This window comes from Camelus ferus, chromosome 24, assembly GCF_009834535.1.
Source record: "Camelus ferus isolate YT-003-E chromosome 24, BCGSAC_Cfer_1.0, whole genome shotgun sequence".
NCBI classification, from domain to species: domain Eukaryota; kingdom Metazoa; phylum Chordata; class Mammalia; order Artiodactyla; family Camelidae; genus Camelus; species Camelus ferus.
In genome coordinates, this window is record NC_045719.1 from 7,877,942 (window position 1) to 7,903,350 (window position 25,409).

At 34.6% G+C, this 25,409-nt stretch overlaps 1 protein-coding gene across 2 annotated transcripts in view; it reads right to left on the reverse strand.

The window, feature by feature from the left end:
• Positions 1-25,409, reverse strand: part of ROCK1 (Rho associated coiled-coil containing protein kinase 1) — a 106,730-nt gene that overhangs the window by 70,026 nt on the left and 11,295 nt on the right. For both annotated transcript variants that reach the window (XM_032467442.1, XM_006191773.3), the window contains exon 2: positions 12,629-12,710. In XM_032467442.1, coding sequence (XP_032323333.1) covers positions 12,629-12,710 — 82 coding nt within the window. The remainder of the gene's footprint in view (positions 1-12,628; positions 12,711-25,409) is intronic.

The window sequence follows — 25,409 nt, forward strand, 5'->3', positions numbered from 1 at the left end:
AATTTTGATAGATGTATATACTAATAAAACCACTATAAGTTGTCTTGTTTTTTAACTGACTATTGCTGTTGCTCCCAATGGCCTCAATTCTTTGAGCAACTGTTCTTGCCAAAAAGCTAATAGTCTTAAGAAAGTTTTTCTCTGTGTACACATTTGTTTTGCTGCTGCAAACACTCACCATCAGTGAAGAGCTTTCCCTGCTTGGCCAACAAATAAGCCACTTGTAAACTTATGTAAAGTGGCAGCCTCATTTTCCTTTTTTATTTTGTAAAGTAAATTCTGCTGTGATGAGATGGTCCGTTTTACATTTTCTGCTTTTTCCTGACTGCTGCTTTCCTGTGAGTTGGGAATATTACGGTGAGTGCTTATTCTGGTGAGGTCGATGCACACTGTATTCTTTTAGCACAACTATCGTGTCACTGAATAATAAGCACAATGCTTTGCCATCTAACTTGATGAAATAATCCACACTTCACTCTGCCTCAAAATAACAACATTCAAAGTTCACTTTTCTTCACCTTTTTGTTCTGACATGATGGACGTGCACTGGCAATGGAAAATAAATAAAATGCTGTGGTATGGCAGTACACGTGGAGTGCTACTGAGCTGCAACTGAGTCACTGTGATTTATGGTGTGCTGAGCACTGGTGTGAAGCAATGACAATGCCACACGTGATTTCTGTCGCAACTATTCATCTCAGCCGTTGTAGCACAAAAATGGTCATAGACAGTACATAAAAGAATGAGTGTAGCTATGTCTCAATAAAACTTTATTTACGGACACTGAAATCTGACTTCATATAATTTTCACATGTCATGAAATAGTCTTCTTTTGACTTTCTATAAATTATTTGATAATACAAAAACCATTCATAGCTCATAAGCCAACCAAAAATAGGTGGTAGGCACATGTGGCCTGTGGGCTGTAGTTTGCCAACTCCTGCTGAAAAGGAAACCCAGCTCCCCGCTGCGGACCTGCTTCTCCTGCAGCTCCACAGTGCGGACCTTCACCCTCCCACAGGGGCCCTGGCCCTGAGAGTGGCACTGATGAACTCCACTGTCGTCTCTACCCCCACACCTTTGATTTTTATGTTTATTAGCTTATATCTCCCACTGCCTCTCATTGTTGCTGTAATCTACTGACCCTTAGGCCATCACATCTCATTGCCAGACAATTTTTTAGTTTCTGGTTTACTGATCTTCTCTCCGATATTTTCCTGTTTGAATTCTTAAGAACTTTAATATATCCATAGATGATACTTCTAATAACCTGGCCTCTCAATACCTTTACCTTCTCTCTTCCAATGATACTGTCCTCCATCTTATCTCAGCCACTCATTTCCATGGCCACAGACTAGACCTCGTCATTATCAGTAAGCATAACCCTCCCATAATTTCAATTTCAAATCCCACACTCCCTGTCTCTAAGCACTCCCTCAAATTTTCTGCTCACTCCCTCTGATAATTCAACTCCAACAATCTCCAATTCACTGATCCTATCCCATTTTTACTGTACCTCATTGCACTGACAGCCTCTCTTTCTCACTATCCAGCTTAAATTACATGATCAATCGTTATAATCACACATTTGCTTACACCTTCAATGCCTTGGTTCTTTTCTGCTTCTTTATACTTAGTTTGGCAAAAATCACAATCCTAGTTAAATCCAACTCTATAACTAACTCTATGTCAGCTCCCATGCAGTTGAGTATGTCTGGATAAATACATAAAATCATATTGACTGACCCCACTTTAAACTCATAATCACAAACATAAAGCTTGTCCTTAATTCTGTTTGGCAATCATACATTTCTCTCGTCTATTTACCATCCCAATCTACTAGAGACCAGATTTCACATTGTCTTCTCTCTTCTCAAACCTCCCACAGCTCCCCCACTGATCCTCATTCACAACTAATGACCTTTTTGGCTACTGCCCTGAAACAATCAGAAGAAAACTGCCACAGACTTACCACTGCAATTATATCTGTTATGTTCACATTCAACTACTAGCATGTGCACTCATATATTAGTCTCTTTACTTTTCATTATAGGATAATACTGCTATTTCACACCAATCCTTCCACCAGTGATGTCATCCTTTTTCACTAGTTCAAGGACACTGCTCTGGCAATTCTCCCATCTTTCTCGTGTACCATTAAGCTTTTCCCCTTCTAACTGGAACCTATCATGCTATTCTCATTCCCATCTTAAACAAACAAATCTTTTGATGCCATTTCTCTCACCAGCTACTATCCTATTATTCAACTCCACTATAGCAAAATCCCTCAAAAGTCATCGTCACCTCTAAATCTTTCTTCATATTTGCTATTAAATCCATTCTGGGTGAACTCTGGCCATTACCGTCCTACCAAAACTGCATGTCAAAAGTCACAGTTAACCACCACATTGCTAAATTCAACAAGCAATTCTCAGTCCTCATCTTGATGTATCAGTAGCTTTTCACAGTTTGATCACTCTCTCCTGCTATACTTTCTACACTTGACTTCCAGGATACCACATTCTTAAAATACTTGGGGTATTTTTAATGTCAATGATTACTTTTCAGCTGCCTTTGCTGGTCCTCTTCTCTCAGATTTCTTATCTTAATAATGAAGCATCTCAAGGCTCAGTCTTTCATACTGTTTTCTTCTTTATTTACACTCATTTATTTAGTTGGCTCTAAAAAAGCACTGAAATGTCAACAACTCCCAGACTTTCATCTCAAGTTCAGAACTCTTTCTTAAGCTGCAGATTTATATATTCAATTGCTTACACAATGTATCTACTTGGCTAACAGGTATCTCAAGTGCAATGCGTTCTCACCCAAAACATCTACCTATGATTTCAACATTTCAGTTGATGGGCTAATTTTGCTTGGAGCAAAAACCTAGGGGCATTCCTGACTCCTTTTTTTTAATCCTTACACTCTATATCCTATCTTTCAGGAAAATATGCTGGCTCTACCTTTGAAATATATCTGGAACCTGATAACTTTTCACCCTCTACAGTGCTACCATGCTGAACCAAGCCACCATTATCTCTTCCTTGGATTATTGCAATCGCTTCTTAACTGATTTCCTGCTGTCTGCCCCTGCTTCTCGGTAGTCTGTTCTTAACACTGGATGATATTCATAAAACACAAGTCAGTTCATGTCACTTCTCTAATGAAAACTCTCTAATGTCTTGCCATCTTACACAGAGCAGAAGTCAAAGACCTTACAAGGGACTACAAGATTCTACATGACCTACCCTCCCTATTTCCTTCCTTCTCTGACATCATCCTACTATTCTCTCCCTTGCTCAATCCTCTCAGCCACAATGGCTTCCTTGCTGCTCCTCAAACACGCCAGGTACACTTCTCTCTTATCATCTTTGCATGGCAGTTCCTCTGTAAGCCGTTCTCTTTCCTAAAACATCTGCATAGCTAACACTCTCAACTACTCCAACTCTTTTCTGAAATACCACATTTTAGTGAGCCCTAGCCCAGTCACCCTAACTAAAACTGCAAAATTCTCAGAACTTCCAACCCTTCCTATAGTGTTTTCATTTTTTCCCATAGTAAATATTAACCTCTTTGTTATTTATAGAATTTGTTTAATACAAAATACTTGCAAAATTATAAATATGGTAAACCCTTACTACTTTTAAGACCAGTAAGCAGGACTGTGTAACCATCAGATCTTTTTAACAATATCTGATTGTCAATTGTGTTGAGCAAGGTGATACTGGCAGAAAGCTAAGGTTGAGAAAAGTGAGGTATTACTACATAGCACAGTTAGCAAGGAATGAAATGGGCAAACTGAGTCACAAACACCGTAAGTCCTGATAGGCCACTAACTAGCTAATCATCTCTAAATAATCACAAGTTAGCAAAAAGAGGCACTGCAGAAGAAAGGTTGAGAATTTATAGTTTCAGGGCTACGAAGAATTTTAAAAAGATTTCAAGCACATACAAACTCTTAAATCTAACTTTCTAGAAAGCAAATGGATGATTTTTAAGAGTCTTTAAAAAAAAAAAATCACACTCTATACTCAATAATTTCTACTTCTAGGAATTTATCCTAAAGAAATTAGATATGATGCAGATCCAAGATTTCCACAGTTTTTAAAAAATACAAAATTAAATAATTTCATATACATACAATGGAGTATTAGGCAATATTTAAAATTGTATTGTTGAAGAATAATTACATAGAATGATATTCAACATATGATGTTGAACAAAGAAACAGAAAAAAGTACATGTGGTATATGAACTCAATTTTATAAAAATACAAATATTTGTTGTATATATAGGCAGAAAAAGGCCAGAAGGAAATATACCAAAATAATAATTGCAGTTCTCTCTAAGTATGAGATTATAAATTATTTTACTCTTCACATTTTTTTATTTATTTCAAGTTTTCTATATATAATGACTCTGTTGCTTTCAAATGAGATAAGGATACATTTTACGTAGCTTAAGATCCCAGATTATAAAATGCACCATCATTTTATGTACCACTCTAGATTGTAAGAGATTGCAATTGTTTAAAAAAATGTTTTTAAAAAATGTCAGAATCGGTGGGTGGCAGGATATAACTCAGTGATAAAGTGCATGCACAAGGTAATGGGTTCAAGCCCTAGTATCTCCATTAACAACAACAACAACAAAGCCAGAATAGATAAAGTACGGCAATAAAAGCCAAACATAACACACTATCCAATATACTGTTACTCTTTGCCTAAAAAATCCAGTATACCTTTCATACTTTTAGAGTAGTCAAGGCAGCCCTAACAAGCTCTGAAATTATCTAAAACTTACCTGGAAAATTTACAATGTGAGATTCAATTCCATAAAAATCTGATCGTTTTAATGTAATAATGAGTAATAATAATAATATGTAGTAATAATTATTATTATTCTATGCCCAAATATTCAAATAGAATTCAAGCCCTTGGAAGATGTGCCATACATTACCATTATGTGCACCTGTGTGAGCATATGTGTGTCCACCCACCCGTCCACACACAGAAATCCATTTTGGGAAACAGATTAGAAAAAAAACAAAACCAAATCCCAAACACCTCAACATAGCATAAAATGGCTTTTAGATCTTGTTACTCTGATTTTCCAATCTTTTATTTCTAGATATTCTCCCCAATAAAGCTCTAGCAATGCCCAGTTATTTGCAGTTTCCCACACAGCCATACTGTTTCATAGTTCCATTCCTCTGCAAATGTTGGTCACCAACCTAAAATGGTTAGTCTCACTTTATTTGAGCAGGTTACTATCAACAATATCTCATCCTTTATCTATCTCCTCCCTCAACCATTCCTGATCCTCTCAATCTGATAGGCCACCTCCCTCCTCTAGGACACCACTATTTCTCTATTATTTCAACTGTCAATATGGCCTGGAATTGTCTACATAGTTATATTTCTTCTGTTAGACTATATATTCCCATTTCTTTGAGGGCAGAGATAATACTTCATTCATGGATATGTCCTTGATGTATCTGTGCTCAATGATACTTATTGAAACATTAAAAACATTTAATGATATTATTTACAAATGGAGACAACCAATTACTTGCAGTTCTTATCTGTTCAGGAACAACAGAAAAGTCACATATATTTACTCCAAAATAATAAAAGTATATACTTAAAAATAAATCTTGGGTGTCTCAAAATGTTAAACACAGAATTACCATATGGCTCAAGAATTCTACTTTTAAGTATCTACCCAAGAGAAATGAAAACCTGTGTCCACACAAAAACTTGTACGCAAATGTTCACAGCAACATTATTTATAATAGCCAGAAAGTAAAAACAATCTAAATGTGTATTGACTGATGGATGGATAAACAAAATGTGGCATATCCAAACAATGGAATATTACCTGGCAATTAAAAAGAATAAAATAAATGCTACAACACAGATGAACCCTGAAGAGATCATGCTAAGTCTAAAAAGCCAATCATAACGCATCACACATTGTATGATTCCATCTATAGGAAATATCCATATTGGAAAATCTATAAACACATAAAATAGATCAGTCATTGCCTGGGGCTGGGGAGCTTGGGGAGAACTGTCAATGGATACAGGGTTTCTTTATGAGGTGACGAATGTTCAAAAAGTAACTGTGGTAACGACTGCACAACTATAAATGCACACAAAAAACAATGAGTTGTACACTTCAAATGGGTGAAACTTATAGTAAGTAAATCATCTCAATAAAGCTGTTTCTATAAAAATCAATCTTGGGCTTGTCAATGATTTTTACATACCACACCAAAAGCATAATCCATAACAAATAGATGATAAATTAGACTTGATCAAAATCAGAAACATTTGCTTTATGAGAGACAATATGTAGCCTTTTGAGTCTGGAGATGGAGTTTATTGATTCCTCTCCCTCTGAGTGTGGGCTGGACTAGTGACCAGATTCCAAAGTAAGGTATGGAGAGGAAAACCGGTAAGTTTCCAGGCAAAAAGACTGGCAGTCACTATTGTATAACAAGGGCTAAGGTTAACTTTACCATTGACAAATCATGATGATATCATATATCCCAGATACAATGTGATGAGAAGCACATTTCATCCCTGTGGTACCCATCCCCAAAACAAATAACCCCAGTCTAATAATAAGAAAACATCAGAGAAAACCAAACTGAGGAAGGTTCTACAAAATACCTGGTCAGTAATCTTCAAAACTGTCAAAGTCATAAAAAACAAGGAAAGCTTGAGGAACTCTCACAGATTAAGAAGACTAAGGAGAAATGGCAACTAAATACAATGTGATATTCTAGATTGGATTCTGGAACCAAAAAAGGAGGTAAGTGTAAAAACTGCTATCTGAGTAAAGTATGTAGTTTAGAGTAATACACCATTTTAATTTCTTAGTTTTGTCAATGTGTCATGATTATATAAGATGTTGGTTAACACTAGGGAAAGCTGGGTAAAGGGCATACAGGAATCTCTGTACTATTTTTGCAACTTTTCCATGAGTTTATTCCAAAATGAATAATTTATTTAAAAAGTAAATAAAGAGGATATTTAACATTTCTTCTTGAAAATCTATCTGATTTAGTGGTATTTTATTTGTCATAACTTCAAACAAGATTTCATAACATCCTAGATTATACTGTATAATATATTCAATTTTATGGCTCCATTAAAAAATCTGACTTTTATTACCTCTTTCTGGCATAAAACTGCATTTTGAAAATATGTATCAAAATGTAAACTGGATGCAAATTTTGACTTAGCAATTCCTGGAATTCACTCCAAAGAAAGAAAAAGCAAGTATAACAAATGTGTACAAAAAATGTTAATTACAGCCTCATTTATAACAGTAAAAAGCTGGAAGGAACCTAAGTGTCCACTATCAGAAACAGTTATTAAATTACGGTATATTCAACCAATAGAATATATGTACTCATTCTTTAAAATGTGTTACCCACACTTATTAACATAAAAAGATATTTTGCAACTTGCTTTTCACTGAACACTCTGTGGATAGCTGACAGAAATCTACTGATTTTGATTTGGGTTGTTCTAACTTTTTGCTCAAACTATGTATTTGCTATGATGAACATTCCTGTGTATTTGCACATCTGTTTTTGCATGATACTTTTCTTCAAGTAAAAGTATTAGGTTACACTCATGAACATTATTAGTTTTAAAATTGCTGTCCAACTGCCCTCCAAAATGACTGCACTGATTTTCACTCTCACTTAATACTTATCAATCCTAGACTTTATTCTTTTTTATCTTTCTCTTTCAGGTTGCAAGAGTGGGGATAGAGGAGGATGGTTCTTATGTTAACCCATATTTCCTGAAATAGTAATATTTGTTTAATTGTTAACTGCTCATTGGTCATTTGTATTTTTTCTCCTTTATAATACATATTCAATTACTTTGTCCTTTTTTTTATTGTTTTTGTTTTTCTTATTGACTGGAAGGATCTCTTTATATACTGGGAATATAATTCTATTATATATGTTGTAATTTTTTCCAGTTTGTCAGTAATCTTTATTTATATATATATATTTTGATATGGCAAAATCTGCAAATGTTTCCTTTACAGTTTCTAGCCCTGGTTATCTTGCGTTTAAAAAAAAGGTATTTCCTACTTGAAGAGTATAAACATATGATCTATTATTTCATCTAGTACTTTATGTCTTTACATTGGTAAATGTTCTGAAATGGAGATTTAATTTCATTTTCTCCTCATTTATGGATATCCAATTGTCTCAATACAATTACTAAATAATCTACCTCTTTCCCAATGACCTAACTGCCATATTAAGTTTACATCAGATCTCCATATAATAATAAAAAGTATGCTTCTAGGCTGTCTATGATGATCTATTGGTCTTATACCCTTTAACAAAGTGCTATTTTTCTTACACTTCTATATCCATTCTGGGGGGGAAAAATCCCAAAATATTATGACTACAATCTTGCCCTCTTTCCCCAGAAATGGAGATACATTCACCACTCAAGTGCTAGAGGTATCTGACTATAAAAGTTATTTATAGACTTCATAAGCAAAGAAACATGCCAAAACCTACTACATTTCAAAACTTTCTGGCTGAATACGTCCCACATTAATGCAGACTCTTAAATATACCTTAATATTTAGTTGTGGAGAAGGAAGCTTTTAATGCCACTACCAAGTGGTAGTTTTACAGTTTTTTCATCACTTGAAGAACTTGAAAATGGAATTGTGTATTAATCATAATACATGATCAGTATAATTCATTTATATTCTCTTCTTCTCAAGAAACTTATCCATTTTAAATGCAGAATTGATGATATACAAATTTTTCAGTTTTACAATTTTTGCTCCTTAGAATTCCTCAAAAACTGTAGACGTCTAACTACATCTAACTTTATATTCAAAGTACATGAAAACCATCTTTAATTTTACTACAGGTAATGTAGTACTCATTTTCAATATTACAGTACATGATTTTATAAATCTAGTGAGACACTTAGGAGAAACTAGCCATAAACGTTAAAATAAGGGCTTTTATAAAAGTCATTAAAACTTTTGATGTTTCAGGGGGAGGATATAACTCAAGTTGTAAAGTGTGTGCTTAGCATGCACAAGGTCCTGGGTTCAATTCCCAGTACTTCCTCAATTAATCAATCAATCAAACAATAAAATACCCCCCCAAATGAAAATTTTAAAATATATTTTAAAATACTTTTGATACTTTGTTCAAATTATTATTATACCTTAACTTAATATATATATATATATATATTTTTTTTTTAATGGAGGCACTGGGGATTGAACCCAGGACTTGTACATGCTAAGCATGCATTCTACGACTGAGCTATACCCACTCCCTACCTTCATTTAAAATGAGAAAAAAGTTTACTTTTTCAATTGAGTAGTATGTACCTTTTGTGTAATTCTACAAGGAACTAAGGCAAACACAGTCAAGTTGTTTTTACTTCCTTGGATGAACAGATTCACTGATAATACTAGTAGAATCTGCTAAAGTAAAAACTATTTCTCTGTTTTTTTAAATAAAAGATCACTGTGTATTGCTTTCCATCACCAACCAATAAATAGCCAATTTAATAACACTAACATAAATTATCATAATAATCATTTAATAAAAAGGTATCATGATTAAACAAATTTAAAAATTAAGAAAAAGACACATTTTATTTTTTAAAGAATGCCAGAGTAATGACATATTAAGGCTTCAAGATGGGGGAAATAGAAACTTTCTAATGAGCATTACTGCCTGTTTATATACAAATAAATATCTATCTAATTAAACGTAATTCATGAAATATTGTTTTTGGAAGGAATTTAAATAACCACTAGAGAAAAGGTTAAACTCCATTAAAATATTGCATTGGCTACTAATGATAATCACTTGGAAAAATAAACAAAAACTTTACATATACTCCTTTTACAGTGATACATGTAATTTACCCTTTAATGCAGTAATTTAACACAATGATACAATGATTTACCCTTTTCAAGGATAGAACCTTTTGAAAGCACTGTTTTCTACATCCCAACTGAAATTTTGTTCTTGTTGTGTGTGTGGTTGTTTGTTGTACCCATTATCATGATGAAATTAATAGTTAAAATTCTGCCCTATTTGCATCTGGTCTTTTGTTTAAAATAAAATGTTAAATTACAAGCCTTGAACCTCAAGCTTTCCTCTTTCAAAGGTAACCACTAGCCTAGAATTATCTTAGAAACTTTCTCAGAATAGTGTTTTCTAAAAAGGTGCCAACCCATACAAAACCATCAAATCAAAAAACAAGGTACAAATCATGTATTAGGTGTAACCTGCCTAGATTTGGGGCTATAAAGTAATTTAAAGTACTCAAATTTTTTCTCTTTCCCTGAACTTCAATTTCTTTACCTAAGTTTTTAAAAATGATGAGAATAATGAAAACAAAAAATAAGACAGTAAGTAATTCTTTTTTATCCAATCCACTAATCCAACAGCCCCAATCTGCCATTTCAGTATCTTCTTCTGCCATCTGTCCTCCTTACCCCTTTCTGGTCATCATAAACCAAGTTCAATTTATACCAAATCTAGGTTCCTCAAAGATACCATACTTTTGGGTGGCTTAACAAATGCTGTTCCTTTGTTGCCTGAACTATTCTTCCTCAATTGAGAAATCTAGCCCATCCTTTATCAACTCAAATATTTCTTTCTGAAGCCTTTCTTTACTCTTTCAAGATCTGTGTATCATTACTTTCTCTACAAGCTTCCATTATTACAAAGGTATACATAAGTTACTACTTCTGTAGTTCTCCCCACAAGATGGTAAGATGGGCAGTTTTTAAGAAAAAACATTATCTGCAGTGACTGGACATTCAAAAAATATTTCAAGAATAAATGGTCTCATGTAGTGAACTTATCATTTTCTCACATATACTGTCCCCATAACCCTAAATGGGGAAGTATTAAAGGGAAGAAGTCACTCTTGTTGCCTTAAGAACTCTTCACAAGTCTTGGCTCATCACAGGCTTTGGCCTAACACAATTTTTATAGATTTATATTACATTTTTGCATTTATTCCTGAATATGTATTCACATTTGATACAGTCACTCATGTCCTTTCCAATCTGGGCTGCGAACTCCCTGTGGAATAACCCTGGTTCCTTTGGCTGCAGCATTCTTATATTTACCCCTTTTTGAAATTTCATCCTTCACTGGAATCACTATTAATAGGATTTATCTTTTTAATAAATTTGATTAAATTTCCTAAGCTTGGAGCACATGACTGACTGCCTAGAATTTCTTTCCTTCATTTATATATAAAGTCTTAGGCAGTGGTTCTCAACTGGGGGCAACGTCTGACAAAGCCTCGAGATATTTTTGGTTGTCACAATTGGGGAAGGAGGAAGAGTATGCTACTGACATCTGGAAGGCAAAGGCCAGGGATACTGCTAAACATCCTACGACGGAAAGGACAGTCCCCCACAACAAAGAGTCATCTGACTCACACTGTCAACAGTGCTACTGCTGACAAACTTTGATCTTAAGTGAACTGAATGCTTTGTCTCAAGGTCTCTGTCACATCCCAAACACTAGCCAATTTAGCATTTTTGGTCACAATTAAACTCAGAATAGCAATTATTCTCATTAACTTCTCAATAACAAATTATTGGCAAAGCAAATACAAATATTATTAACTGTTCCGTATGCTTTAAAAACTGGAGAGCTGCTACATCATCCCTACCAATAATTACTATGCCACTTTGCAGTCTGCATTAGGAGAGCTATAGTATGCTACCATAAAATACCGTTTCTAGTTTATTTTTTTAATCCAAATGAACGCTCTATACACATTTTTACTTTCAGGTTCATGGATTTTCTTCATACATACAATGATCCTCCTCCATTACCTTCTTTAAGACTGGTAAGATACGTTTATCTTATCATCTTTGTTGAAAATCAACTGATTATAAGTATGGGTCTACTTCTGGTCTCTATTCTGTTCCATTTATCTATTTGTTTATTCTTTCATTAACTTTACACTGCCTTGATCTTGAAATCCAATAATGTTAGTCTTTCAACTTTGTTCTTAGTTTCCCAAATTGTTTTGGCTGTTCTAGATCTTCACATTGCCACATGAATTTTAGAATCTCTTTAATCAAATTTTTAAATGATAATATCTAATATCAAAATCCAAAAAAAAAGGTATTTATTAAAAAAAAGTATGTAAAACTAAAATTTAACCCAACTTTCATGGAGAAAATTCTCATATCTCAGTAGCAGTAGGGCTTTACAATTCATGTAACTGATTCTTACCTTGCAGGTATTAAAATGTAACAGCTAATTCACTTATTTAAAAAAAGAGGATAAATATAACATTACTGAAATTCAATGTACATGTATGTGTTTTACTTAACATACTTATTTTAGCCATTTACTTTTCATTACCTTCTCTGCAAAATATTTTATAGATTCTCCTGGTAGACACCCAAACTGACAAAATTTCTTTCCCATTTTCTACTCATTTGATGTAGATGTTATTGATGAAATAATCAAAGAGTAGACAGAAAGAAAAAAAGAAGGGCTTGAATTATGTAAGTCAAGATTTCATTATATATAGTCTGCCATTAACCTCCATGAAAAATTACTTACATCTGCTTAAAAAGTTGTCAATATTTTTGTTTTTTCTTAAGGCAGGGAAATCCAAATCATATACCAAAGCATCCAATCCATCCTAAACAAATAAACAAACAAACAAAGTTAGTTTTGGGGATCACACTATGAACACTTTCCTTTTTCAATGAGAAAAGAATAAAACAAATGCTTTAACATTTAATTTGTTCCTTTTATACATCTTGTATTCATTTAACACCTTCTACAGGGTTACATGAGTACAGGGAGAATAGAAAATTTATTTCTAGAAAATTTGTTTCTATTTCATATACAGAGTTTTCACCTTCTAACTCTCCCAGGCAAAGGAGCAGCAAAATCACCACAAATTGGCTACAAGTGACTTCAACTCACTTCCTTTTATTTCAGTTTTCACTTCCCCTTAACTACTGCATTTATTTACTTCACAGACACTCATCAAAAACAAGCGGCCTATATTTTTAACTACAAATATTTTATAAGGTAATAGCTAAATATCAGTTCCTAAAATGTGAAGTTTAATGTAAGACAAATTCTGCATTTAGATAAATTTTTATGGTTTGTATGTTTTTTTATAAATATATTGGGTTTTTATAAGAGTTCTCTTTCTTTCCCTGAAGCACTTTCTAGGGCAACCATTAGTAAAAGACAAACATGGGCTTTCACTTTTACTTTTAAGGGGATATTTAAATATTATCTAAGAAAGGGCAGGGCAGTGTAAACGTGTACACCAATCAGTGCTGAAGTGGGAATGCATCTATTCAGATTATATCCTGTCATGTAGGAGGAGCAGAAAGAACATTCAGATAATCCCAAGTAATCCTCATTTTATTTTGCAGGGGAAATTTAGTTTGCTACAACAAAGCCCAAGAATAAAAAACAGAAGCAGCAAAGAAAAACACACCTTCTGGAGACCCTATACAGTCATGTTCATAAAAATGCTGAAGGAGAGACTAAAGCCAGAGGATACACAGGCTTTATACTTTGTGTTAAGCCACGGGTGTGAATAACTCAGCTATTTTAGAATACTTAAAATATTCCCCTAGGAAACCAAAAAGTCCAGTCAAATTTTAATAGGCTTTAAAATATATCACTGCATAAGCTGGAAACTGACCATGGAGAAAATGACTAGTTAACACCAATATTGTTGACTGCTTGAAGAGATCAACCCACCCTATTACTGGCTTTTCAGAATTCAGAAGTTTGTACAGACCTGAAAAAAAAAAAAAAGCAAAAAACTCCTCCACCAGAGCAAATTCTATCCTTAGAGTCTTAAAAAGCCATTTGAAAATTTCTCTTAATTATTTTTACAGAAAAGAGTTGAGAACCTTTACTTGGTCTATTCTAAGCTGAAAACCAAACCAATATATATTTGAATTCACTATTTTCTAGGAAAAGGTAAATTAAATATGAATTCATTTTTTAAAAAAAAACCTATGACTAGACTTTAAGTTCTTCAAGACAGAAATCACAGTTAACATCTCATTTTTCCCCCACAGCACCTTGCAGCATGTCCTGAACAAGTGGGCATAAAATGTACATTAAACCAATGATTTTTATGCTCTACAGCAAAGGCATTATATCACTCAAGAAATAATACTTTTCTTAGATTAGATACTAAAATTTCAGTGCACCATGTCACTTCAAATAATTTTACAGGTTATAGAGTAGTGCAAATAATATTAGCTACACAAGAAAAATTTTTAGGCAGGATTTTGATAAAGTTGTCAGGGAAATGAAAGTATGCATAATGCAATATATCGATATATTATTATATTTTATAATAACTATTATTTTAAGCGCTCCTAGTAAATATCTACTTCCAAAGACACCTTCCAGTCTTAAAAGGTTCAAACATCTAAATTTTAACACCTTAAACTGTTTTCTAATAAGAAACATTAAAAAGGGAGATACGTATATTAAATTTTACTAACATGCTCTCTTCAGTAAATATACTGAAAACAACTGCCTCCAGCCTTACTCCAAATAAGCTTTTTAAAAATTACTGAATGTTAGGCAGAATCAAAAAAATACCTTGTTCAACCACCCAGTTCATAGCCAAGTCAAATAACAATCAGAAATATTAACTAACTTGTCCAGTGCCTCACAGCTAGCTAGTAAGAGGTGTTACAATCAAAATACTAACTCTCAGTCTAGTAGTTATACAAATAAACATACCTATAATAAAAACAGGATTTAGAAATCCTAAACCTCTTTAAAATGAAGTTAGGAACTAAGAATAAACATATATATTTAAATCCAAGATGTACTGTTCAAAAATTAATAGAAAATCACAAGTCATTCATTCTTCTAATTACAACCAGAAAATACACTGGTTAGGACTCAGACCTACTGTTCTGGCTTAAAATACTGTTGTCACTAATACACCACTACTCCCTCTTCTGCACGACCTTCCCCAAACTACCTATTAAAACCAACAGTTCCCCTTATAATAGAGTTACTTTTTACTTTAATCTTCACAGCTAGACTTCAGCTAAGCCCCAGAACTCAGCACCACGTTTTACTTATAGCATGGCAGATGCTGTTGGCTCTCCAACCAACAGTTATTTCCCCCTTCTACCTTTTCTTAACTAGCCCTCGATTTTTTTCAGGACATCCACTCTCCTCCATGAGACTAGGAGGCTTCCAAAGAGGGAGAGACCTTCCCCAGGTCCAGGAGGTCACTTCTGATTAGTCTAATCGAGGCCAAACATGAAGGCCTATTACTCTTGCCAATGTTCAGCTTAAATACATGCACATGGTAATAAGCTGGCACATGAAAAATGAGGGAAAACCTACAGACAGGTTTCTGGGAAAAGTTTCTTCTCTCTTGAAAGAGATCCATGTAAGACATAGTCTCTCCTTTCATGAGGAATTGTCATATCTGTATGTGACACCTTAAACAACCGAAGCCACCTTGTAGCCTCAAGGAAGTTGGCAGGGGACAAAGCCAAACACACACAGACAACAGAGCCAAAGGATGTTAGAAAGCTGGGTCTCTAATGATGTTTGCTGAACCACTGAATTAATCTACACTGGAGCCTGTTCTTCCCATGCTTTCTTGAGATAAACTTTCCTTATGGTTTAAATGAATTATCTATCTCTTGTGAGTAAAAGCATCCTTACTAAACTACACAGTAAGAGTTCAATAAATGCTGCTGAATTTTAATAGCATTAACCAATGCATCAGCTATAGGACTTGCTGCATTGAAAGAAAGAGACCTGGCTATTCAAATAGTGAGGCCAGGGACAAGATGGGGCTGACAACAAGTGTCACTTTTTGATAAATGTTTGTATAACTGGACAGCACTACAGGAGAACGTTTTTTGAGTTATATTCATCATAAAATGAATTACAGATGGGTCAAAAGAATTCAACCATGAAAAATAAAGCAAAAACACTGTGAAGAAAAAAATAGTATATTTACACATTACAGTTGAGGGCAAGTCATATAACCTTTTTGGGCCTCAGTTTTCTCTTTTGTAAAATGGGGATAACTAACTACAACTCAGAATGGATTTGTGAGAGTTAAACAAGCAAAGTACATCAAGTGTTTGGCCCTTAGACAGTCCTACTTCCCACTCTTTCCTTTATTTCTCTAGCTGACATTTGAAAGTTCTACAAGTTAGTATCACTATTGATAGAAATGACATTAAGAGAAAATAGATATTTCAGTCATGTGGTCATAAAACCTTAAGAGTAAATCTTAGGTCATGATGTTAAACCATTCCCAGCATAGTAATCCCATATACGATTTAATAAAAAAAAAAAATTTTTTTAACAAAAGGCATCTGACTTTTGCGTGACCATAGAATTCAATTGTGCACATCTTAATAGAAAGTCAGCTGCCTCCACTAATTGTATTTGGTCACTAGATGTTTGGACCTATCACTGAACACTTTTACAGCAGCCAGAAACAGTGTATGGCTTTTCAGTATCATCTATACGCAAAGATTATATGCCTTTTATCAGAGAAATAAAATGGGCAAGAAGGTATTCTTCTAGCATAATCTAAGGCATATATCAACAGAGAAAAGGGAGTCAAGACACTGGGGCTGGGGACGGGTACTCGGGCTTCCACTTTGAAGCTGTGGAGAAGCTACACAAGGTAAAGAATGTCTATATCCAACCATAATTAAATTCTTTGCTACTTGCAGCTAAACAATGACAGCAGACTAGTTAAGCGGTGTATTCTGAAAAAAGCTAGACACATTGGAGAAGTACTTTCACATAAACACACAAAGGCAAGTGTAATTAACAACAAGTATAACATTTTAAAAGAATCTCTAAAGAAAGGACATTTCACATTTCTTAAGAATCACTGGTATTAGGAGGGGGAAAAGCACCGGCTGTGTTATCTCACAACAGTGCTTAAGCAAAGGAGAAGCAGAAGAAAATCATTCAACTGAACACTGCTGCAAACTTTAGTCTGTGCATAGTTTTGAATTACAAAAGTAAGAATCTCATGTAATATGTCATTTAGAATTAGATCTGTTAGGAATAATACGTTTGTTATAAGGTATGAGGACTATAATGGCACTAGGAAAGAAAAATACACAAAGTATAAAAACATTCATTTTTAAGCAAAATTTCAAAATCTAAATGGTTACTTTTCTAAACCTAGACATTCTTTTTTGACAAACTACCAAAAAATCCATTGAAACTATGGCAGTAAAACCAAGGCTTCTAAAAACCAAACTGCTTCTAAAATAGGTTGACTTTTTTTTTTTTTGACTGCTGTCAAACTTTTGATGACAGAGGATGTACCACTTAAAATATTTTGGGTACATGTAAATCTCTCCGCTAAGTAAAAAGATAAGGAACTTCTCAGAATTAAGCACTGATATGAAAATGAAAACAATTTCCTCAGGGAATTTTAACAACTTCTGATGTTAAATACAATGAAAATCTGTTTAACCAGTGTGGCATTACTATATACATGCCAACGCCCCCTAGGACAATTATAGTACAAAAAATAAATTACTCCAAATATTTACCAAAACATACAATGGCTCTTCCCGATCAGTCTCAAACTATACCCTTCCAGCCTCGTTTTCTCTACATGCATGTATCAGTGTGTACCAGCCATCCCCCACACAGACCATGCTCACTCTACCCCACTGCCTTTGCACCTCCTCTTTCTCCAGTTGGAATGTGAATATCACTTGTATTCAAACTGCCTCAAATGTCATTTACTTTGTGCTGCCTTTCCCAGCACTCCAAGAAGACTTAATAAACACCTCCTATGTGCTTCCTATTACAGGAATTATTGTATTTGTTATGTTATAATTATTTATGTATATTTAAGTCTTCCTCCTCCTCTGTAGAAAAACAAAAAGAGTAATAATAATAATAATAATAATAATAATAATAATAATAATAATAATAATAATAATAGTAAAATACATCCTTTTCCTGGGAGTTTTCTGGTAAAAGTAAATAATACAGGATCTTCAGTATTATAAGTAGATACTACACAGAGAAAACACTGTTTAACCCACTGAAGCTTCATACAGGAGATGGAATTTGAGTTGATCCTTAAAGAAAAGAACTTACAAAGAATAAGCTGGAGGTGGGGCAAGGCAATCTAGAGAGAAGAAAGGCAAGAAGAATTTAAGGAATGAAAATAGGATGCTCTCCTTCCATAAGGGTGAGGAGATGCAGAAGACAACGCTTGAAGATGGGTTACAGGATGTGTATTAAGGTGGAACATACCATGCTAAGAATTTCAGTATTTATCTTATGATGTCCATTTGGAACCATAGGAATTTTGGGGGGAGGGCGAGTAACATGACTAGTTTTTATTTTATGTAAGTATGACAATGATAAAGATGATAAATTAGAACAGAAAGAAACAGGTGGAAAAGGGAGCAATTAGGCTACTGTGGTAATACAAGCACAAAAAGAGACAAATCTGAACCAAGCTGGGGCAACAGGAATGGAACATTAGAAGCAAAAGAACCTGGTCAATGACTGAAAGAGGAACAGGAAGGATTAAGAATGGTTATATAATTAGAAAAATTATACAGTTTCTAGTTTAGGTGAGTACATAGTGACTTCATTAGCCAAGGCAGAGAACACAGTTTGAGGAGAAAAGATAAATATTTTAGATATATTGAATTTGAGGTCCCTGTAGAAAACCATTTTATGGATAACTAGATGTCAGTTGAAAATATGAGTTTAACAGAGAGACTGGACTGTGATACAGATTTGGAAGTCATGAGAATACACTTAAATCCATGACAACGGATGCAATTACCCAATGAGTATAAACACAGGGAAAATGGAAAAAGTGAATAATTGCATCCTGGAAACATTAACATCTGAGGGGTAAGCAACAAAAATGAGCAGTCAGAGTAGGGAAGCTGAAGACATAACAGCATCATGATAGCTGAGATAACTCTAAAAGGAAGTTAAAAGCAGAGCAAAATGCCACAGAGAGGTCAAATAGAACAAAAAATGCAAAAGAAGCCAAATAATTTATAGTTAAAATATCACTGATGATGGCTGTGAACAACGCAATGCCACTGAACTGTACACTTAGAAATAATAAAAACGGTAAGTTACATGTTACGTATGCTTTGCCACGATTTTTTTTTTAAGTCACTATTGGACATCAGCAAAATGGTGGACTAGGAAGCTCCAAACCCTCTTTCTCTACAGAAACATTAAAAGAAAAAAAAAAAAAAAAACCCACCCTAGAAGCTCTCTGAACCAATTTTCTAAGAGCTCAGGAAAACAAAGGTTTTGAGCAACCAAACCAATGTCCAATCAAGTAAAAGCCGTATTCAAGTGGCAGGAAAGTTTTGTGACATGTTTACTCACTGTTGCTCCACCCTCTCCCAGAGCGGGGGCAGTCTTGGTCTTGAGCAGGTGGTGGACTGGTTCCTACCTCCCCCACCTTGAACTCGAGGAAGCAGAGTAAGACCAGACACGTAAACTCTTGGGCATGTCTCTCCTAACCTGACTGGGGGATGCCTCAAGGACCCCATCTCTGGCTTGTATGACTCAGAACACAGGCAGAGAAAGTAGTGGGGGCTACAGATTACCATAAACTCACAGACACCTGAGGCAAGAGATTATGGTAGAGATGTGCAACAGACTCTAGGCCTAGAGGAGAGGCTGGTGTGAGGTCCTTCAAGAAATAACTGAAAAAGGGTCACTATCAACCTTAAGCAGAATGCTTCTCAGAGTGGAAAGGGCATAAACCAGATTACAGTCACTAGAAAAGTTAATGGAAAAGAACAACCGAAATAATGGCCAAAAGAAATGAAGATTAGAAGCCTGCAAGACTTTAAACTTAAACCTTTAGATAGAAGAGACATATTTTTATAGAAGACAAATGATAACGTGAGGTTCCAAAAACTGTAAGAGAGTGCAGAATTAAGATACAAAGCTGAGACACCAACCTTATAAAATAGAAAAATACTTCTATGTAAACGGTACCCTGTTAAAAGGATACGGCGTCATATTCCAATCTAGGACACTTAATAGTCACATGATCTTGAGCAAGTTATCTAGCCCTCCACAGCCTCAATGTTCTCACCTGTAAAATAAGGATAATAGCAGTAACGACCACATCCAGCCATTGATAGACACTGATACACCCTAATAAGTCATAGCAACATATTCATGGATAATTTCAAAGAGAATTTTCCTCTATCACTTTAACAGTTTTAGGAATGAGTGAACACAAGTTAGACATTCTGTGGCATGAATAACTGAAAAAGTTCAAACAGTTCAATTTTGTTTTGGGGGAGTTTGTTTTTTAAATTATTCTTTCAAGTGTCTGATTTGTTTCTTTGGGGAAAAATAAAACATGCCATATGTTTAGTTAGTAGTAGTATAAGAACATAAAAAAAAAAAACAAAAAAACCCAGCTCACTGTTATCTTCTTAAAGTTCCTATACAAATTTTTGTAAGATCACACGTTGATTATGGGGGGAAAAAAGAATGAACAGAGACTCAGAGATCTGTGAAATTATAACAAAAGATTTAACCCTTGTATCACTGGAGGTCTAGCAGAAAAGAAAGATAATGAGAATACGAAGGATTAAAATAAATGAAGGCTAAAAATTTCCTAAATTTGGCAAAAGACGTAAACCTATAGATTGAGGAAACAGGACATACCCAAAGAAATCCAAACTAAAAAGCAACAACAACAAAAAAACAAAAACAAAAAACTATCAAGTAGAATTCTATATCCAGAAAAAAAAAGATAGTCTCACATGACAGAAAACTAGCAGATTTGTTACAAGCAGACCTATCCTAAAACAATGGTTAAAGGAAATTGTTTATTTTAATTAAAGTCTATTGACGTACAATATTAGAAGAAATTCTTCAAATAGAAAGTGATAAAAGACAAAATTCTGGGATATCAGGAAGAATGAATGAGAAAGTGAAAACATGGGAAAACGCAATATATTTTCATTTTCTTGAAAGCTGAAGCAAAAACTTTAATATTACCTGATTGTTTCTCAACTGTATATAAGGAGATGTTAAAGATGAATGTATTATAAACTAGGAGGGTGAAGGAACATAAGGAGATAAGACTTCTACCCTTCACTCAGACTAGTAAAATGTCAACACCAATCAAATGAAATGTTATGTATGTCTAATTCAATACCTAGAGGAATCAATAAAAAAGCTATACAAAGAAATACACACAAAAGCACTACAGATAAAGAAATCTGTTTTCCCCATTTGGTTGGAAGGATATGATGAAACTTACTTTTAAATTTTAATTCTGGAACATAAGAGTACATCATAAGCTGCCCAGGATAAAACCAGTGGCATCTACCACTGTGATGCAAGTGTTTTGGTCCCAAGGGACTTTTTCAAAAGCTCTGGGGGTCAAAGAAAGGTTGTAGCAGCACATGCCTATCAAAGCTCTCAGACTTCTGATTCGAAAGGCATTCTTTCTTTTGAAGCCTTCTCCAGCTTGCATGAGCAGCTCAGAAAGCAGAGTGATGATCACCTCATTTTATGAAGACCCCTGAGCCAAGAATGACTCAAGCCTGAAGAGGCTTCCACTTTCCACCACAGTGATGTCCAGTCCCCCCATTCACACTCCAACACACAAACACACACACGGGCAATGATAGGCGTTAGTTGCTCTGAGAAGGGATATGGGCCTGGAATGGAAAGAGGTCTTAGTTGCAAAATTGGGGCTTGAAAATTTCCAGTTATAAGATGAGTAAGTCCTGGGGACATCATGTGCAGCACAGTGACTACAGTTAACGATACTGTACTGTGTATTTGAAAGTTGCTGCAAGTAAATCTTACAAGTTCTCTTCTTGTATAATTCACTACATGAACAAGCTAAAGAAGAAAAATCACATGGTATCAACAGATGCAGAAAAAGTATTTTATAAAACCCAACACCCATTCATGAAAAAAACTCTCAGAAAACTAGGAATAGACCTGAAGTTCCTCAACTTATAAAGAACATCTACAAGAAAACCCCTAAAACTGACATCATACTTCATGGTAAAAGACTATGATATCCCTCAAAAACCAAGAGCAAGGCAAGGATGTCCTCTCTCACCACTCTTATTCAATATAGCACTGGAACTCACAGCCAGCTTATAAAAGTAAGGAAAATAAAAGGCATGCAGATCAGAAAAGAAGAAATAAAACTGCCCATATTTACAGGTGATATGATTGTCTATGCAGAAAACCACAAGGAAGCTACAGAACAAAAACAAACAAAAAAAACACCTAGAACTAATGAGTTCCACAAGGTCATAAAATCAACATGCAAAATCAAATGTATTTCTATATTTTAGCAATGAACATGAAGAAACCAAAATTAAAATGCAATGCCATTTACATTTACTCAAATAAAAAAGGAATATTTAGGTATAAACCTAACAAAACATGCACAGGACTTACGCTGAAAACTACAAAACACTGATGAAGGAAATTTAAAAAGATCTAAGTAAATAGATATATGATGGTCATGGATTGGAAAACTCAACATAGTGAAGATGTTCATTCTCCCCAAATTGACATATAGGTTTAACACAATTGCTATCAAATCCCAGCAAGAGTTTTTGCAGATATAGGCAAGATTTTTCTAAAAATTTGTATGAAAAAGCAAAGGAACTATAAAAGCTAAAACAATTTTGAAAGAATAATGTGGAGGAATAATCGCTACTCAAGTTTAAGACTTACACAGGTACAATAATCAAGACAGTATACTATTCATGGAAAGACAGACATAATCAAGGCGGTGTGCTGTTCATGGAAGGACAGACATACAGTACTCCCTCAGTATCTGTGGAGGATTGGTTCTAGGACCCCTTCAAATACCAAAATTCACAGATGCTCAAGCCCCTTAAAATAAAATGGCATGGTATTTGAATATTTGGTACACAGATCCTCCTGTATACTTCAAATAATCTCTAGATTACTTATAATACTTAATACAACACCTTTTACAAAAATTAACTCAAACTGAATCACTGATTTAAATGTTACAAAGTTTTTACAAAAATAACAGGGTAAAATCTTTGAGATCTACAACTTGGTAAAAACTTCTGAGACAATACAAAAATTATAATCCATTAAAAAACATTTGATAAATTAGACTTTGTCAAAAATAAGAACTTTTGCTAGGCAAAAGATCCAGGTAAGAGAATGAGAAGACAAGCCAAATGTTGGGGGAAGTTTTTGTAAACCACACATACTAGAATACTTGAAGAACTCTCAAAACTCAGTAATAAAAAACAACCTGATTAGAAAATGGGCAAAAACACTCAGTAATATCTTCTCCCTACTATTACATATCTCACCTTCCCCACTCCATTCTTTACCTATCACCATAATTTTCAATTTAAATATTTTTCACTTAGTGCATTCTGTGTACAAAGCACTTCCCTCGGTGCTGTGGAAACACTTCTCTTTGTGGCATGCTGTCTACAATTTTGGTGCTCTTTCCACTGCAGACTAAGCATCACAAAGCCTGCCACTCACTGACTATATGCTATTAGGCAATTCATTTATCTTTTCTAAGGTTTAATTTCACTAATAATGTGGGAATAATATCTGCATCACCCACCCAGCCCACAGGACTGTTGTAAAGATTAAATAATGAATGTGCAAAGTCTTATAAAAATAAACATTATTGGCTTTTAGTCTCTCATCTACAATTCAGAGATATTGGAGGATGGGGGGAACCCATCTACATCTTTATACATATTTTTAATAGTTTCTAAATATATTATCCCCCTAGAATAGATACAGCTTATATTTAAATAAATTACCAATTACACCATATCTCTTAACCTCAGCCATTCTTGGCTTTCATCATAGAAACTAACAAAAAAAGACATTTTCTAGTAATTCAACAACAAATACTTATTGAAAACTTAAAATATGCCAGGCACTGCTCCAGGAACTAGTGATACATCAGTGAACAAGACAATCAGATACCTACTTTCATGGAGCTTACATGTTAAGCATCAATATCTCAATATATAATAGCTCAGAAGCCTAAGAGCTATTTAAGCAGTTAAAATGTGTGTTCATTTAGGAAAAAATTTTAATCTCATAGGAACAGTAAATTTCCAATCTCTTTTGAATTTGTAAAAAAAAAATTTATTTAATATAATAAAACTATTTTTTCATAGCTTGTTTACATTTAAACAATTTCTTCAAGTATCTAAGAAAACAGCAGGTCTCTTCCTTCTAGCTGCAAAGGAACAAGGTACTAGGGAGTTACAATGATGATTGAGGGTAACACTATTTGGATTCTTTATCAGATTCCCCCCAATCAGATCAACCAAACAAAATAAAACAAAGCCAGCTTTTTCAAAACATGCTCATTCTTTTTCATATAACTTGTTTTTTCTTTAAGAAAAAAAATTTAAAAAGAGAAAATAATTTCTTAAAGGGAAGGCAAGTTTTTCCTATCCAATCCTACTTCGTTTTGTTTTCCTCACAGCAGATTCCCAAGTGAGGTGCATGCAGGAGGTATAATGTCTAGCTACTTGGTGACTATTTAGTCCTTCCCAGACCTGGCTATGCAATCACCTAGGCCCTGTTAAGAACACAAATTTCAGCATACTACATCTCCCAACTCCAGTCCTCATATGATAAGGCTGCTGAGGCCTGCAAGAATCTGTATTTGCTTTTGATGTGGTTGATCTACGAGCAGGCATTTAGAAATCTTTCACTAAGTCACCCAAAGACTTATCATTAAGGCAAAGCAGTGTACAGGCATCCTTTTGTTAAAGGACCAAATGTTATCCCAGCTGTGGTGGTAAGTTGGTGGTCTTTGGCAACTAGTTAACAAGTTATTCTAACTGTAATGTCAGATAGCTTAACAATTTAGTAAAAAAAAAGTCATTTCCAAAAAAGAGAAGGAAGAATAACTATCATAACTTGGGTTTCTCTTGATGAGGAGTCTCCATCTAACGTAGCAGACATTTCTTGTTTGGCACCACTGAGCATGTCATTTCCCTTTATCTTGGAAACTGAACTCCAGCTTCCACCCCTCCCTCATGCATTCTAACACTCCATCTCAGGATAAGCCGACCCACCCTAGGTTCTGAGATGGGAGCAGAGTGGAGGCCTAGGCCTACTTTTACCGTCAGACCACTCTTCACCCTGTGACTGCTTTGGATATGGGCACGTGACCTGAGTTAGCCAGATGAGTTAGAAACTCTATTTGAAGGTTAGAAGAAAAGACTTTTTCTTCCCACTGTACCTGAACAAGGAGTCTTGGAAGCTAATAGCAGGCACCTCATAATCACAAGGAGTTATGTATCTGAGAAGGGAC